Here is a 17,190-nt window from a genome sequence, read left to right as displayed (position 1 = left end):
GGGGAAAAGGTACGTTATTTTCGATATATCACTAATAACTCCTAACCTGGTACATCATGGACATCCCTCTCTCCTTCTCAACTGACATCATCTCATTCTCACAATTATCACCAGGAGAAAAAAAAGCATTTCTACTTTCCACCCAACAGAGGCAAAGGCACACAAAGGTTACACAGATTGCCTTAGGACACTTAGCACCACATAGGACAGGCAGGACCAGAAGTCACACCCTGAACACAACCCAGTTGTGCAAACCCTCCAGGTCCCATGATTAATTCTAGAATGACAGACATAGCGTGCACAAGCACGCTTCTTCACGTACTGTGGGAGATCTGAGCAGCGCTGGTGCTTTTCATTAGGCTTCTAAGGCAAGACAGCACAAAGTTAAGAGGCCCGCAGGATGTAAGACAGAAGCTGCACTGAAAGGCAGGGAGAGGCAACAGAGACCCACGTCCAAGGTGCAAGGTGCTGCAGGTAGAGGCAGGCCTGCTGGTGGCACCCAATGCCTTCGTAAGGGGTGCATCGACAGGATGGATACCCGAAAAGGAGAGAGCACAGACGACTTCGAAAGCCACACCAAGTATTTTGGAATGTCTGTGCCTCCGTCCCCTACTCCAAGTAGAGGGGATCAGGAGGTGGACAGAGAAATTTGCTCAGGAATGGTCTGTTTGGTGTACCAAGGGATACCTGTATTCAGAGACACGGGAATACAAGACAGATCCTGACCTGTTGCCTTCTATTTCCAACTGAGAATTACTGGGCACCTTCTCCACGTTACACCTGCGGTAGAGTAGAAAGAACACTGGAGTCAGAAGACCTGGGTACCCGGCGCGGCCCCTGCCTCCTGCGTGGGGCAACCTCGGGTAGTTTATTTCACTCTCCAAGCCTCAGTCTCCTTGCCCTGCCCGCCTTGCCTACCTCACAGGATTGTTGGGAAGATCACACGGGCTAGGTTTGGATCCTCATTCTGAAAAAACACAGTTCTCCAGAAACAGAGGAAAACAAACGAAAGAATTTCCTAACCACTTTGGGGCTCTTCCTGCTTCTCTCAGACATGTAAATGCCTGCTACTTTGGTCCCATTTCCCTCCACACATGTTCTGCATGGCCTTTCGGGCGCCCGTTCCATCCAGAAGCGGTGGAAGATGGGCAGCATTTGCTGGGGCAGGGGTGGGGGTGGGGGTTGGTGATCTTAGGAAAGTAGCTTTAGCTTATCCAACTCTAGTTCATCATCTGTAAAATGGGGATAATACTTACCTCGGAAAACTGTTGTGAACATTAAATAGGATACCGTACTCTGTTATAGCAGCATGCGCTCAGCGGGTGCACCAAACAACAGCCAAACTTGTTTTCTGAACATCATCTAGGCAGTTGGCTCTACTTCCCAGAACTCTATTCTTTTTGAACAGATCACTGAGCTAACAATCTTCAACTGGAAATGACAAGAAACCAGCACCTGAGGTCTTTCATCCTTCCATGGGCCTCTGGGGAAGCCTCTTCAGGTGAGGATTCTGAAACTGCTACGTTGGTTGGTGTCCTTTTGTGTGGTGGCAAGAAAAGTGGCTGACAGGTGTGACAGATCTTAAGAAAACCCCACATCCCATTGAAATCTTACTCTATGCACGAATGGCACCCTCCGGCATATACAGCCTGTTTGTGGCCACTTAAGAGATGCCTCCTCAGAGTCACGGCCCACTCTGCCTCACGAGAGCAGGAGGCACTGCAGAGAGTGCAAAGCATAAATGGAGGAGTCAAGGAGGAAAGTATAGGCTTATCTTCCAAATGCAGAGAATTAGTTGGAATGTCTGACATAGAAGGGAGAGTGGCATGTAGAAAAACAAAGTAGGGAGGGTCGCCAGGGCCAGACTGTGGAAGACCATCTTCCGCATGGAGAAGTCTGACCATGACCAGGTAGGCTACTGAAATGTTCGATGGGAAGCTACTGAAAGTTCTTAAGTGACCATATGACATGATCAGATACATGCCCAGAAGAGAGGCAGAAGAATGAGGGGCATACTGGAGGCAAGGAACGCAGGCAAGGCAGGACACGGCTGTCCTAGGCCAGGCCGAGGATGGAAAGGGCCTAATGAAGACAGTGCTTGAGGAGGCAGAAGGAGGGGTGCACTGGAGAGATGCCTGTGTGTGGATGGAGCTGGTATCTGAGTGTATGTTAATATGGTACGGGCTAGAAACACTTTTACCACTGCACTTTTGGGACCCTGGGTCGATGATGGTGTGTTAATTAAGGGGCTATCAGAATGTGTAATAGTGAAGGAACAGAAACCCAGGAACGACAAATACTATTTTAGACATTTTACAGAACATACTGTAAATAATTGCAAGAAAGATAGGCATGGTTCTCTGATCTGAGAGTAGTGGAAATTGCAATTCACTGGGGATGTGAGGCTCTGAACAAAGGAAATTCCAGCAGAATAATTTTAAAATGATGCTGATAAGGAGAATGTGGGGACAGACCTACACAGCTGGTCAGCAGTCAGACTGGCTTAGGGAAAAAGGGTACGGGCAAAAAATCTCCCCTAACAACAAAAGAGAATATTAAATAATGGTAGGGAATTGGCTTGAAGAATGTATGTTACTACAAATCTACTTTAGGAAGACAACATGGACACTGGTATGAATGGCCCACCTCCGAAGGAAGCCTCAGGATGGTGATCAAGGTGGGAAAGCCTTCGACACAGCAAAAACCTAAATGCACCTCAGAGAAAGCACTGTGGAGAGAAAATCTTGGCACAAAGCAACGTTTTAAAATAAGAGCCCATCCCCCTTCCGGAGAATGGGTTGACTACATGTGGGCCTTCAAAACAGTACATCAGCTTTACTCAAAATGAGAGAAAGACTACACTTTGTCCTCAGGTTGCGGTGTACCAAATCCTTGGAAAAGTACTATAATGTAATGGAAGGAAATGTTCTACCTCATTACCCCAGTAAATGTCATTTTAATGATATATATTTTTCCCCTAAAAGTAACCATAAGCACGAGATGATGTCACTGTACCCTCATAAAATAGGCTCCCATGACCCCTTCCTTCCCTAAATTCTCTAGCCCGCTACCTGCTCAGTAACATCTGGTAAAAGGGCTATCTCCTCCACCAATGTGAAGTCCTGGGGGAAAGCACTGAGAGTTTTTGACCTCTGGCCCTGTTCGGCAGGGCTGGGCTGGAAATACAGAAGAAATGCAAAGAAGAACTGATTTTCTATAACACGAGAAGAGCTGAGATTCAGGACAAGCTGAGGCTTTCCACCATTCTTAGAGATATCGTCAGGGCTTAGAGACACCATGAGGGGCAATGAGACAATCCCGGTTCAGAAAAGAGAACAGAGCCCGATGAGCCTCAGGAAGGAGGGAGCCCCGCGGTTGTCACAGTCACCGCCGTGTGCCTGGGCTGCGTCCACCACCGGAGAGGCCAGGCAGGGAGCTCCTGCCTCCGCCACTGCTTCCCTGTGTCCATCCTCAAACTAGTGGCCCTGAAGTCCAAACCCTGTGAGGAGACCAGGGCCAGTCCTAGGGAGCTGCTTCTGCTACAGTCTTCAAACAATTGGGAGAGAAAGTGGAGGTAACAATAACCTCATACTCTGATTCCAGATCTTTTAGGAATGAGCACAATGCTCAGATTTAAAAAGCAAGGCATATAAAGGTTGAACAAAAACTGATAGGAGAGTTGACAGAGTGTATCGAGATGCTTCTAATGAGTTCAAGTGTCCGGCTGCAAACTAATTACATCCGGAAAGAATGTGTAGATTGCTTCAGCTAATACTGGTTAAGAAATCACAGAGAATAGAAATGGAATCAGAAGACTAGAGATAAGCAAATGTCCCAATTTCAAAATGAGAAAGGAAACTCAAGGATGCTATGCTTGATGTGGACCCTTGGTAAAAACTTAGAAGAAATTATTCAGATGCCATGGGGCTATTTAGAGAAGATAAATAACATCATTAAGAACCAGTAGGGGGTCTCTTAGAAGAAGCCATGGCAAGCTAACCTCATTTCATTCTTTCAGCAGGGTTTCTAGGTTGATAGATTGGAGAGCCCAAAAATGTGGTGCATCTTGTTTTTAGCCTTTCTTGATAACCTTGAAAAAGGATAGATGATGTCATGTGAGTTCACAGATGGCTAGTCAACTTTAAGGATTATTGTATAATAAATTCATATCAACCTGAAGTGACATGAAGGGGCACGTTATAGAGATCTGTCCTTTGTCCTTTAGAAGTTTCTCGACAATAGATCATACCAAATCTTTGGATGACCAAAAAACTTAGGAAGGCAAATAAGTAAATGTGATTTAAAAAAAAAAAAAAAAAAAAAGCCATAAAAATTCAGTGATATCAATAGACTAGAATGATGAAACAAAAATCAATGAAATGAAATTGCATAGGGTAAGAATAAAGTCAGTAGATAAAGGTTTAAAAAAAAATGAAATGCTTAGTAAAGGCTAACCTTGGCAGCATTCAAGTGAGAAAAGAACTGTCTTGCATGTTTTGGGGAGTAGGAGTTTTTCCAACAAGTCACATGTTCGACGTGAGTTAACTCTGCGTCAAAGTTGCTGGAAGAAGTTAATGCATTCCTGAGTTACGTTAACAAAGTTTTGGTGTTCAGAATAAGAAAGCTAACCAGCCTGCAACTAGCCCTCAGAAGACATTAGCCTCGGGTGCCATGTTTTAAATGGGACACTAAGAAAGTAGAACGCGCCTAAGGAAGGGGAACAGGACGGTGAAACTTTAGGTCTCACTTAGAGAGCAAAGTGAGGTGTTTCCACCTAAAGGAGAATGTGCTGAGGTGAATGTGTTTACGGATGTTTTAAAGAACGTTTCTTAGACTGAGAACAGATTTATTCTCGAAAGGTCTAAGTAGAACAAATAGCAACAAAAAGTCAGAGGGCGGATTTCATCTTAACGTCGGAAGGAACTGTTGTGTTTAGAAGTGAACTTCAGTGTCGTGGACTGACTCCTAACACAGTGAGCTAACGCCGGGGATGTCCGCACAGAGGCTGGATGATGGTTTGCCAGGTGTGGGGGACATATCTAGGCTGTGGGAAGTTAGATCAGGTAGAGCTAAAACCCCTTCCAACATTAAGAATCCCTCTAGGAATCTCTCTCTCTATTTCAGTATCTATTATCCACATCTCTATCTTGAAATAACTCCACCAGACCCTACTCTTCACCTCATCCCAGGGACAATTTTAAAGGGTATAGATGCAAATTAGGATGAATCCCTTTTCAAAGAGAGTCTTAGGTTAAGTATCTTATAAACTGAGAATATTATTTTAAAAGCTTTCTACACAAGCAGAAAACAAAGCATACTGAACAAGTCAAAACAAAGCCTTCTAGTATTACTTGACATAAAGTTTTCTATTTGGGGAAATAAAATGGTGGTAATGAGTAGCAGCAAACCAGTACTATATCTAATAGCAATTACTGCAGAAATATTTTACATTCATGAATCGCACACAATTATTGGCTCTTAGGGGTGACATTTTTAAAAGCGTTCTTTAAAAAAAAAAAAAAAAGAGGCCTAGCATTGAAAACAAAGGCAATAAATAGATGCTTAAATTTTCCTAGCTCTTTATAAAAATTAAAGGTACATCTGTCCCAGAATCCTGCAAGAACTTTGAAAACACTGTCTCACGAGAGCTAATTAATTCTTATATATCAGTTAAATATAGATGGCAGGTCTTATTTAATACACTGATAATCTGCACCACTGTCAGGGCCCTAACATCTGATGGAGGGAGGTTGGGACAGGTGGTATTTCTTTCGCAGGCAGGTTGAGTTACTATATTAGTAGCTGACTTTAATGGTGCAAAAATCTGAACACATGGAGGGGTACATTTCCCAGCAGCATTTTCTAAAACCAACCAAAAATATGACAACATCTCTAATTAAGGCCCTCCTAATTTCAGTGCCTCCTACTTGAACACCAAGTTTGGTAAGAGAAATAAAAAATATAAATAGAATAAGTGCCTTTCCTAGAGGATTACTAACATGAAATATACATGAAACATGCAGTGGTGGGAAATTTAGTGCACTCTCCCTAGAATGTATCTAACTGTGGGTGCTGATAGAACTGGGAGGGTGCTTTCAAAGGAAAAGTAAAATAAATAAATGAAACCAGAGAAGGGAGGGGAGGGGGAAAAACTCGTCGTCTGTATGCTGAGAGAGATATTTAAACATCTTTACACTACAACTAAAGACTTGCTCAATAATCAGTCCTAGGGAAAATGCATTTTCTGTTTTTGGAAGTAGAAAGATGGAAACCCTATCAGCAAGGACACTGACTTTATAGTGCTCAGAGCTCCACTCAACCACCTGATTAGTCTATAGTCTAAAAGGCTGATTATTAATAATTAAACCGTTAAAAAAAAAGCTTGGGTTGAAATAACTCATCAAATCCTCATAATGCCTCTAGAGGCAGGTACAGTAATTATTCCACGTTGTGAATGAGAAAACTGAGGCTCAGGGAGGATAAGCAGGTTGCCCAACTGTCCCCTCTCCCCTGGCCCCGCCATACACACACCCAAAGAAGGGAATGCTACAGTCAGGATTCAGACACAGGTAGTTAAATCAAGACAAAAGCTTATGTTGTAAACTACTGTGCCATGCTTAGCTGAGGTTTAAGGGATCTAATCCTATACTACTCTGTACTTTGGGTTCTTTCTAGGAAAGTGGTTAGTCCATAGCCATATCATATAAGTCACAAACACAAAAGACTATGGAGTCAGGTGATACGAATGAGTGAAATGTGCCAGGTCTGAAAAACGTGATGATAAATGGTAACCGGCACTCCATACTCGAGGAATGACAGTGGGTAATGAGGACTGTGGCAAACTAGAGCACAGTAGCCCACTTCTTTACTCTGACCAATTGTTACCTTAGGGAAACTGGGGATAGAGTGCTACCAGATTTTTAGGTTTTTCAAAAAAAAAAAGAGGAGTTAAAAAAAAAACTCTGAAGTTTTATAAGAAAAGCTCTCTAGTTTTATGTGTTTGCTTAAAAAACATTTTTTTGGAAACTATGTGAAACACAATCTGTTGGCAAATAAAACAATCTGCTTCACTGAATGGTGACCTCTTTTACGCCATTAGAGGAGGATATAGACATCACCTGGAATAAAAGGCCTAGCTTCTAAACCTCCAGGGACTTTCTTGGCTCTTCTTAGTGCTATAGCAGCCCTAGACTCACTCAGCAGGCAATGAACAAAATGCCTGTCAAATAACAAGGCACACCTGGTCAAAGAAACAGACATTTGCTCTCCTGAGACAAAGACAAAAAAAATTATAGGTATATGCAGTGATACTCTCTATTTTTTTTTTTTTTTCTGCCTACCAGGGGTTGGTAAAATACGGCATAATTGTCCAAGCTGGCTTCCTGGATGGAAACTGTTCCTGCTTGTGGCAAATCTACCAGCCGGGCAGGGGGTAAACAGAAACCTGACAGACAGAGTTACTGATTCTTGATTTATAAGGAAGTTTGCATGTTCACTCTGGTCAAAGAATGGACTTGTGGCCAAATTTTCCTTCCTGGATTGCTGTCGTTCCTTTGTGTCCATGAACAGCTCACCCTAACCCAATATAAGACGGCTATCCTTTGTGGCCACTTCAGAATTCCGAAAGGGGGTATATTTTAAAAAAAAAAAAAAAAAAAAGTAAAAATAGTAAGCCGAAGAACACCAAGGCAAAATGGTAGGTCAAGAGGGGCAAGAAATTCTGACCTTTTCACACACATCTCCTCCCATCCACTTGTCACCATTTCTGAACATTCCTTACAGATACTATAAATAATAAAGAATTAACCATAAATCCCCAAGGTTGAAAGTTTCTGGCTTTTTATACTAGTTAATCTTTATAATGAGGTTTTCTTCCTGGTATAACAATGCACTATAGTCACAGTGAAAAACTAAAATCATGACTTATTTATTTGTATTAAACACTTCCAGGTATACAGAGCAAAACTAATGTAAAAAAAAAAAAAAGTTTGGTAACTAAAAAATGATTAATACCACTAAGCAATTTAGAGAAAAAAAGTATCTGTTTTGTTCCCCATCAATTTTTCAAGTGGAACAAGATGTGATCTTCCTAAAACTATCACATGATTATCAAGTGGAAACCAAACTGACTAGCCAAAATATAGCGTAACTGGTTTACCATATAGAGTTTAAAATGGTCTGGGGATAGGGTCCCATACAGATTTCTCAAAGTTCACATTCAAAAGTTCCATTAAAAAGAGGTAAATCTGCTGAAATACTATGCTGTAAATATAGTATTAGGAAAAAGAAGATGGCTCAAAAAAGTGCTCAGAAATTCAAGTGTGTTGGAAGGAAAGAAGGAACAGTATTTTTGATGAAGCATCTGTTTGGTTGTAAAAAGAGCCTTAACATGAGATATTTACCTTAAATACGCTAGGACTCTCCTTTCTCTAATGACTCAACTCCAAAGTATAATTTTACTCTATTATTCCAATTCTTCCACATAAATGATGGCATCTCAGAGATCCTCGAGAATCCTTCTCCAGTTTAAATTTTTAAAAAGTTTTGTAATCTAAACGCCTGCTTCCAAATATCTCTAATATGACATGGTAAAACATCACTGAAAATAGCAGTAGCAGCCATTCTGAGCATGGCATAAGGTTACTGATATCTTCATGAAACATGAAGCAGAAGGAACTGAAAACTCCAGTGTACGCCTTGATAAATTGATAAATCTCTGCTCCTGAGGTAGTCTCACTATGGTTCTGGTGAAGATGATGGAGGTGAAGGAGTGAAACACTCACCTGTCTTTGTAGTTTATCACAGTATCGATGATAGCATTCATCTGCTTCGTCAGTTTGGGGGGATTTGGTGATAGCTTCTCGGCAGGAGGGCGGCCTCTTCTCTTCTTGGCTTTTTCCACATCTTCTTTTGCAGGATCTTTATCCACATTTCTTCGCCTTTTTCGCTTCTTAAGCCGTACTTCCTCTTCCATTTCCTCCAAATTGCCGTCTTCGATGGCCTTTAATAGGGAATGGAGGAGAAAAATTCAAGACAAGGGAATAACAGATACACATACAAAATTTGAATAATTAGAATAAAATGAAACTAAAAAAAAATAAAAATAAAGTTAACAGTAATCAGTGGAGTAAGAAGAAAAAGGGAAGACTACCGTATTGGATGAATGCATCTTTAATTCAAGTCTATTTCATGAGCAAAACATGTTGAAGGCCAGAGACACTACAAATACGAGATCTATACATTTACGTGTTTGAAGATAACTGAATCCAAATGAAATTTTGGCTCAGTATAAGAAAAAGACCTTTAATTGACTCATTATTCAAAAGGGGGAAAAGCTAAAACTAAAAAGAAAAAGGGGGTGAGTGAAGAAAAAAATTTCCCTAAGCATACATCCTTACAATCATATAAAACATTTACCATTTCTTCTTTAAGATTTTACATCAATTTATTCATGATTCACAACATAAATTGCACCCAGATTTTGTTCTAACGTCAGAATTAGTAAACAAGGAAACGAAGAAGTACAAAGCCACATTCCTTTGTAAAGGCACTTAAATCATCCGATAAAGAACACACACTCACAAACAACAAACACTTTTTTCCAATTACCTGCAAACGTTTGCTTTAAACCAGAGCCAGCAGCACTAATGCAGAGAGATAATAAAATAGCTATAAAAACAACCAGGTATAAAAGAAACCTGTTCATATGGCTAAAAGATCCATGTGACAGACCCAGAAGTTTAAACTTTTTTTTTTCCTGGCAAACCTTAAAACTTAATAAAGGAAAAAAAAAGAAAAAAAAAAAAAGCTGCAAAGAAAACAAAACCACAACAGATAAAAGAAAATTTGACCATGGAAAGAAAAATATTTTTTAAAACCTTTAAATTATATTTCAAGATTGTTTTCTCACACAAAATAACTGATGTTGTTATTTGTTCCCCCTGCCTCTCAATATTGCCTCCAGTATGCAAATTCTAATCAATCCTTTCTCGTAGCTGAAAGAGCTCTAATCATAAGGCAATTACCTTCATTTCTCCACAGCACCAAACATGGCTAATATTTATGATCATGTGAGTATAACAATCAATATAAAGAGTGATTACAGCTCAGACATAATTTCTTTCACTTGTGTACAATACCTTCTAAAAAGAAAGGTTTTGTGAAGAAAACCTGGTACAGAACACAAAACAACCTGGCATGTTAAAAATGCCAGTGGGAATAAAAAAAAATGTTTTCTATGCATCTTCCAATGTGCAAACCCATAGAAGCAACATGCACACAGATAGAATCCTAAGGGACAGTCTGAGCCTAGGCCTTAATAATCAAAAGACAATTTCTATCACGATCCTACAATGTTCAGATAACCACTATGAAGGAGGCGAGATCTGATGAGTTATGAGGAAAAAGGAAAAAAAAAAGCTCCACATTATTTCATTAATATTCATTTGCCTAAAAGCAGGACACCCAATATACAGCTAAACACACTGCAGCTAAGCGAAGATTAAGAAAAGGAAATTGTCCCGCAAATCTTGGAGGCTGAACATGCTAATAATAAATACAGCATGCAAGGCTGTCAACAGTTAATGGTATTGCCCTCCTCAAGCACCCAGTTGCACACAGAAATACGGAGAACACCGGCTTTTGATGTGTTACACACCTACACATGCCTGGGATGTAGTTCTACTGAATCTTCAAGACGGCAACGAAAAAGGATATTTACCTTACCACTATCAGCAGGCCGGCTATCGGAAATCACAGTTAGTGGGGATAAAATTAACAAGCCAGCAAAGCAGCGAGCTGCTAGTCTCTTCATCAGCTGATCAGGAAAAAAAAGAGAGCTGGGGAAAGGCTATGTTTTCATATACAAGTAATTTTATTTTACTGAAAATTTAATACTGAAAGGATTGTGGATACTCAAATCTGCTGTTTCATTCTACCTACTACAAGGCCCGAAGCCTTCCTCCTTCAGCCTGTTTTAATATTGACAACTACTTATCATATTTTTTTTCCCCTCTTATTATTCCAGGCAGCAGAATTAGAGATTTTAGCTCAGGCAGTTTCTCATTCTTACTCGCATTTTAACAATTAAGCCAATAAAAAAACACATTAATATTCAAATTTATTTAAAAAAATTAAAACGAAGTATGCTTTTTTTTTTTTGTATTTTAAACCTCATTTTAGTGCTTTTAAAAAGATAGGCTGCATGGTTTTGGAGCAGTCTAAGATTTTTTTTTTTTTAATAAAATTTTTTTCATTAAATGCATGTCAGTAAAAGCAATGTGCATGTTCTCCAGTTCAAATATTTTAATAAAATATGTTATTCTGCTCTTTAAAGAAAATCCCGAACAACTGTAACACTTCACTTTCAGTTTCATGCTGTAAAATTTTTCACTGCTTTTCTTTTCAGTGGGATAAATGAAGAGGGGGAAGTTGTGAAAAGAATATTTCTACTCCCATCCCCTCTTAACTTTTCAAAAAAAAAGAACAAAGCATAAGCTTGTGATAGCTTGACTTTTAAATCTCTAAATCTAAGTAGCTAAGAAGCAAAAACAAATTAAACTGCAAAACTAGTGAAACAATTCTTATTACAATTGCTAATACGTGCAGATTCTTACTAAATTTAGGTTTTAGAATCACACGGAAACTCACAAAGTACTGACCATTATTCCCCTTAAATTAACGTTTTATGCAGGAATGCTGAGAGCTACAAAACATCCTCCCTCCTCCCCAAAGACCCCAAACACATCCATATGCAGTGCTTGATGTTCAGGGATTTCTAAGGGTCTTTTGCTAATGGAAATCAATTCACTACATATTTCCCAGTGCTTTTCGCACTTAAAGAGTAGAGTAAGATTACTCCTGCATGTAAGTAAAATTATTCATGGACATTTAAAACTGTTCTTTTATTTAAAAAAAATTACTTATTAAACTGGCTCGACTGACTCAACTCAGTGCTGGGGTGAGGGGTGGGGGTGGCACACACACAAAAAAACTTGCTACACAATGCTAAAGTACTACCCCCAAAAGAATTCCCTTCCAAACCTTTTACCAGCACAATAATGAAATAAATCACAGAAGCAAACCCCCAGTTTCCGACTGGTGACGTGTTGCGCAAGAGTGCGAGCCCTAATTCAACATACAGACGGCTCCCATGCTGAACTGCCTCTAGATTTAATGAAGTGAATAGGAAGGAAGTCGGGGAAAAAAAGTGTACAAATAAGAAATTAACACTTTCCTTCCCTACGCAAACGGTGAGATACAACTAGAGTGAAGTTTGGTGAGGCGCTTCTTTCCTTAAAGGCACACTGCACCCATTTGGCTCCGGATGTCACTAAAAAAACCCTGCTGGGGATAAAAATCCCCAGCCGAGTTAAAATAGTTAAGCATATTTCAGCCTGCATTTTTCCTGAATGGAGCTGGGATTTACTCCTTCCTCCACTGGATGGCAACCTTTTTTCCCTCCCTTCTTTTTCTTTCATTTTTTTTTTTTTTAAAGACCACATTTTCATGACACAGGATGTGCAAGAACGAGATATACAGATGGACTCCTTCACTTCTTAAGAAAGCAGCTTGTAAGATCTGATAAAATGCAGGAGAGGTTGTGCAGGACTAGCTGTTTTGGATGAACCGCTTTGCAGCTTGCCAAGCACATGGCAGACCCGGGAATCGGCCACACGTGGGTCCAGCTGTGCCCCCTGTCATCCTGACACGCACACTACGTCTTTTAGTGAAAGATGGACAGTCCACAGAAAGTCGACATTGTCTTTGTACCTCTTAACCCGCGGCATAAAGAAGTGCTGTTATAAACGACTTTACAACACACGCAGCAGAACCGATCCATGACTCTGAATAGGTAAACGGGGACGAGCAAACAAAAGCCACAAGCCAATTCTGGCGCATTGTTTCATTGTGGTTGCTGTTTCCACCGCAGCGTCTCCCAAGTCTACCAAGCAGTGTGGCACAGCCCTCACCGTGGAACAGACCATCTTAGGGGAAACTGAAAGGAGCAATTCGAAAGACATCTAGACAATGCATGGCAAATTCCTTGGTTATAAAATGGGAAATTTAGAATTGTAACGCTGAACTCTGATATTGAAACGTCACGTTTATGTTCACTGACATATTCTCTTTCTCAGGGCGGGAGGCGGGCGGGCGTGGGGAGGGGGGTGGCCCCCTTCCCTCAGGAGCTCTAATTGGATTCTGGAAGATGACCTTAGGATGATGCTGGGGGCAGAGGTGGGGTTACAGAGTTGAGGGTTAAGTATTAAAGAACTGGGTCATGTCAATACCAGCAAGTGGACCACTCACACATCACTAAACTTGATTCCAAAATTCAGGGTGCCTAAACCTCCCTCAAGCCATGTTGAGACCCTGGAAGACAATAACACAAGTAATGATCCCCCAAACAACCAAAGCAGTGGCAAAAAATAAGTACAATTTTAAAGAAAATTTGAGATTTCTTGTATGAGAAACTTTCTTACAATATGAATATTTAACAATAGCAAAAAAAAAAAAACGAACATGGAGTTTTTGCTCAAAATGACACATTTTAGGCACTTGGTTTAATAGACTGCAGCCCTTTTAGATACGGAATTTCAGACTCAGGGCTTCCAACAATTATACGTTTTAATTATTACAATCCCTCAAAGCAACTTGTTAGAAAAGTATGCATAACATAAAATTTCCCAAGGTGAGATAAGCCAGATACAAAAGGACAAATATTATATGATTCCACTTATATGAGAAAGAATAGTGGTTACCAGGGGTTGAGTGGAGGGGGTCATGGGGAGTTATTGATTAATGAGTACAGAATTCAATTTGGGATGATGAAAAACTTCTGTAGCAGACAGTGGTGATGACGGCACAACAATGTGCTGAAATGTACACTTACAATGGTTAAAATATTACATTTCTGTGTATTTTATCACAATAAAAAAGTCCCTGAAAAAAACAAATTCTCTATATATTAAGGAAAAAACCAACTGCAGGTTCATACATGTTCCTCCTGCCTCAACAAACAGCACACAATACTAGTGAAATCTTGCTAGCTTACCTACTTCAACCTCAAACCTTACAGTATTTCAACAGGTAGCATGTTCAGTCTTGCCTTGACCAATGGCTAGAAACCTTTTCAAAAATCCTTATTCATTTAAATGTTATTATGAAAATATCCATGATATAAGAAAATAGGTGTATACAGCACATACCTATTCACAAACTTTATAATTTTGTTAACAATCTGCATAACAAATATTTAAGAAAAGTGACAAGTTGATCTGAAGGCTAAGGATTTTTTTTAAAGCATACTTTCTTCCTCCTTTTTCATGGTACAATTATACCTGATGACATATGAATTCAATAGATCATTTCCTCACTCATTTCTCAGGTAACTCAGATGCCAACTGCACTCCCAGGTCTCCCAGAGTTGAATTGGGGACTGAAATGTACAATGCTGGCCATAAAGGCCTCAGTTTAACTGAATTTCTGCTACAGTGAGCTTTTCAGTTTCTTGTCCAACTTTAGATCACTTTTGTGAAACTCAACCAAACTTCTCTCTCTCTCCTCCTATGGCATAAGGAAGCTACATAATGTAACCCAGGGGGAAAGGGGAGCTACAGCTTACTTAACTGAGGCAAGGCCAATTAGAACATTATGTCAGGTAAAAGCAATTTGCAGTTGGGAAGAGGAAAAAGAAGTAAAGGGAGTATAAAAATTATTTCAGCCATAAGATCAACTAAGAACCCACGGGCTACCTTTTGGACAGTATTAAGCACAATATTCTATTCAGATAATAGGATAACTTTTAGATTTAGTAGGTGGTGGCCCCCAGAAACATTACAAACACAATAAATATATAGGCACCTTTGTTCTTACAAATTAAGCATGCACTAATTTGCTCCTGGTTCCTTGGATGGAATCAAAGAACCCAAGAAAATCCAGGAGTCTGAAAGAGGCTTAGAGAAACAATGGAGAATTAAAAGAAATGCAGTTCCCGTCTCCTTATCCTGAGACCATTTATCTAGTTACTATTAACTCATAACACAGCCAGAACTCTACCCACTTGTCTCTTGAGCATGGTTTCTCAGAAAGGCCTGGGCCACCTCCGTACTTCAGGGTTCTCGATATATTAAAAATTAAAATGAATAAATACCAAAAGAAGGTAACACACTGCGGTGTAATTTCAATATTTGCAAAGAATAATTTAGTGCTATTGAAATAGCCAAAACAACGATTATGAATACAACCTCATTTGGAAATAATATCAAACGGCCATTTGATTAGAAGGTCCTTAAGCCAAAGAAATGGTTCTCTTTTGGGGTTCCCTGTGATAGGCTGCGCATGAGGAACAAGCCCTCGGCCAAGCTCACAGGCCGCCACCACAACAGCACAAGTTCTCAGGCCGCCACCACAACAGCACAAGTTCTCTGGTCTATAAACCCACTGTGGTTAAAAGTATCAAATGCAAAAGAGAGGGTGGTTGAGAGCAGAGCACTGGTTTTGCTTGAGGCAGATGCAAAGGAGGCCATTGATAGCCGAATTACAGGGGAGGAGTACAACAAAAGTAAAACAACCCAAGAAATAAAGAACATAGTTTGAGGCCACCTGATAAAGAATAGTCTCAAGTTCAGTAAATCTAAAGACACAAAGCATTACGAATACTACCACTCTGGCCTTCACTACTAACCCCGCCAGTAGCTCACACATGCTGTTCTACATTGCCAGGCACTCAGTGCTCTACATATACTTGCTCGTTTAATACTCATAACAATGCTGTGATGTAGGAACTGTTATTCGCCTCACTTTACAGATGAGGAAACCGAAGCACAGAGAGATGAAGCATCTTACTCCAAATCACACAAGTTGCAGAGCTGGGGTCTGGACTCCGAAAGTTTGGCTGCACAAACCACATCCTTAACAAAAATGCTAATGAAGAGCAAATAACGACTCTGAACCATCAGGTAAAGGCTAAATTGTGCTTGCAAGGCTTAGGGTAATCATACAAGAAAAAAAAACAAACAAACAAACATAAAATGGCACATCTTAGAAGGAATTCCAGCAAAGAAGATACATACAAGTATGTGGACACACGTGCAATCCTTGGTTTGCATGGAAGTGTGGGACCATAAAAATGACCATGTACAAAGACATTTTAATAATCGATGGAAACAATTGTTTCATGACCTCTACAAATTTATGTCAAAACATTAAACTTTTATTGTAGGTAATACATGCAGTGGTCCCCAACCTGTCTGGCACCAGGGAACGGTGCTCCTATGAGAATCGAATGCCCGATGATGTGAGGTGGAGCTGAGGCAGTGATGCTAGCGCTGGGGAGCGGCTGCAAATACAGATGAAGCTTTGCCAGCTTGCTCGCCGCTCACCTCCTGCTGTGTGGCCCAGTTCCTAGGGTACTAATACCAGCCCAGGACCTGGGGGTTGGGGACCTCTGATACATGCACAGGAGAATGAAAACATGGTAAAACAACTACTTTTTTTTAGTATACTAATTTAAAACATTAGAAATACTGACATAAAAAAATTGAGGGGCAAAAACTTATCAAGAGTATTTGGAAAGCCCTTGCCTTCTTTTCATTAAATAACTTATGGCATGAACATCTTTTCTATGCCTTGGCAAATTGCCAAGGATTACCTTCTAACATGATATCCTTTGCCTTTTCGATGCAGTGAAATATCTAGAAGTTCCTTTAATTTGAAATTTTGTTTTTTTTGCTGGTGTCACTTCCTCTGGGACATCTGCGCCATTTTCTTCATGACCATTTCCTCATTTATGTCAGTATGTTTGCCTGCACTAAGTCCCTTTGGCTGAATACCTAAAGTCTCTCTTTTATGGACACTTTGCCATCCTATATCTTTCTTCACTTAAGCTCTTAAAAGGGTTGACTTCCAAAAAATATCTGCCTCATCAGCAGTAAATGATTGATGATCATCATAACCATCTGCCGTAAGTAATCCTTAAAATTTAGGTGCTAATCTCACAGCAGCACCCTTTGCCCTGGCAGCACCACCAACCTGCCCCACAATAACCAATTCATGCTGACTTCGGCAGTAAAAGATTCTTCTCCAGTCTCCTCGTGCGGCTGCCAGTTTCTTTCAAAGAAGTAACTTGAGTGCTACGGCCTGTACACTAACCAAACCGATTTATTATTATTATTATTATTATAGTGTTCA

The 17,190-nt window shown here is 40.2% G+C and overlaps 1 protein-coding gene across 10 annotated transcripts in view; it reads right to left on the bottom strand.

The window, feature by feature from the left end:
• SMARCA2 (SWI/SNF related, matrix associated, actin dependent regulator of chromatin, subfamily a, member 2) overlaps window positions 1–17,190 on the bottom strand; it is a 182,586-nt gene that overhangs the window by 22,981 nt on the left and 142,415 nt on the right. For 7 of the 10 annotated variants that reach the window (XM_016162639.2, XM_016162637.2, XM_016162643.2 and 4 more), the window contains exons 28-29: window positions 8,784–9,001; window positions 727–780 (exon numbers count right to left, since the gene is read on the bottom strand). In XM_016162639.2, the coding sequence (XP_016018125.1) occupies window positions 727–780; window positions 8,784–9,001 (272 nt within the window). Of the gene's footprint in view, window positions 1–726; window positions 781–8,783; window positions 9,002–10,720; window positions 10,817–12,042; window positions 13,057–17,190 lie in introns of those variants that run through there. The other 3 variants (XM_016162646.2, XM_016162645.2, XM_016162644.2) reach the window with 3 other exon arrangements.

Source organism: Rousettus aegyptiacus, unplaced genomic scaffold (genome assembly GCF_014176215.1).
Source record: "Rousettus aegyptiacus isolate mRouAeg1 unplaced genomic scaffold, mRouAeg1.p scaffold_m13_p_3, whole genome shotgun sequence".
NCBI classification, from domain to species: Eukaryota; Metazoa; Chordata; class Mammalia; order Chiroptera; family Pteropodidae; genus Rousettus; species Rousettus aegyptiacus.
Note: the sequence above shows the minus strand (reverse complement) of the source record. Positions and strands in the feature narration are given on the sequence as shown.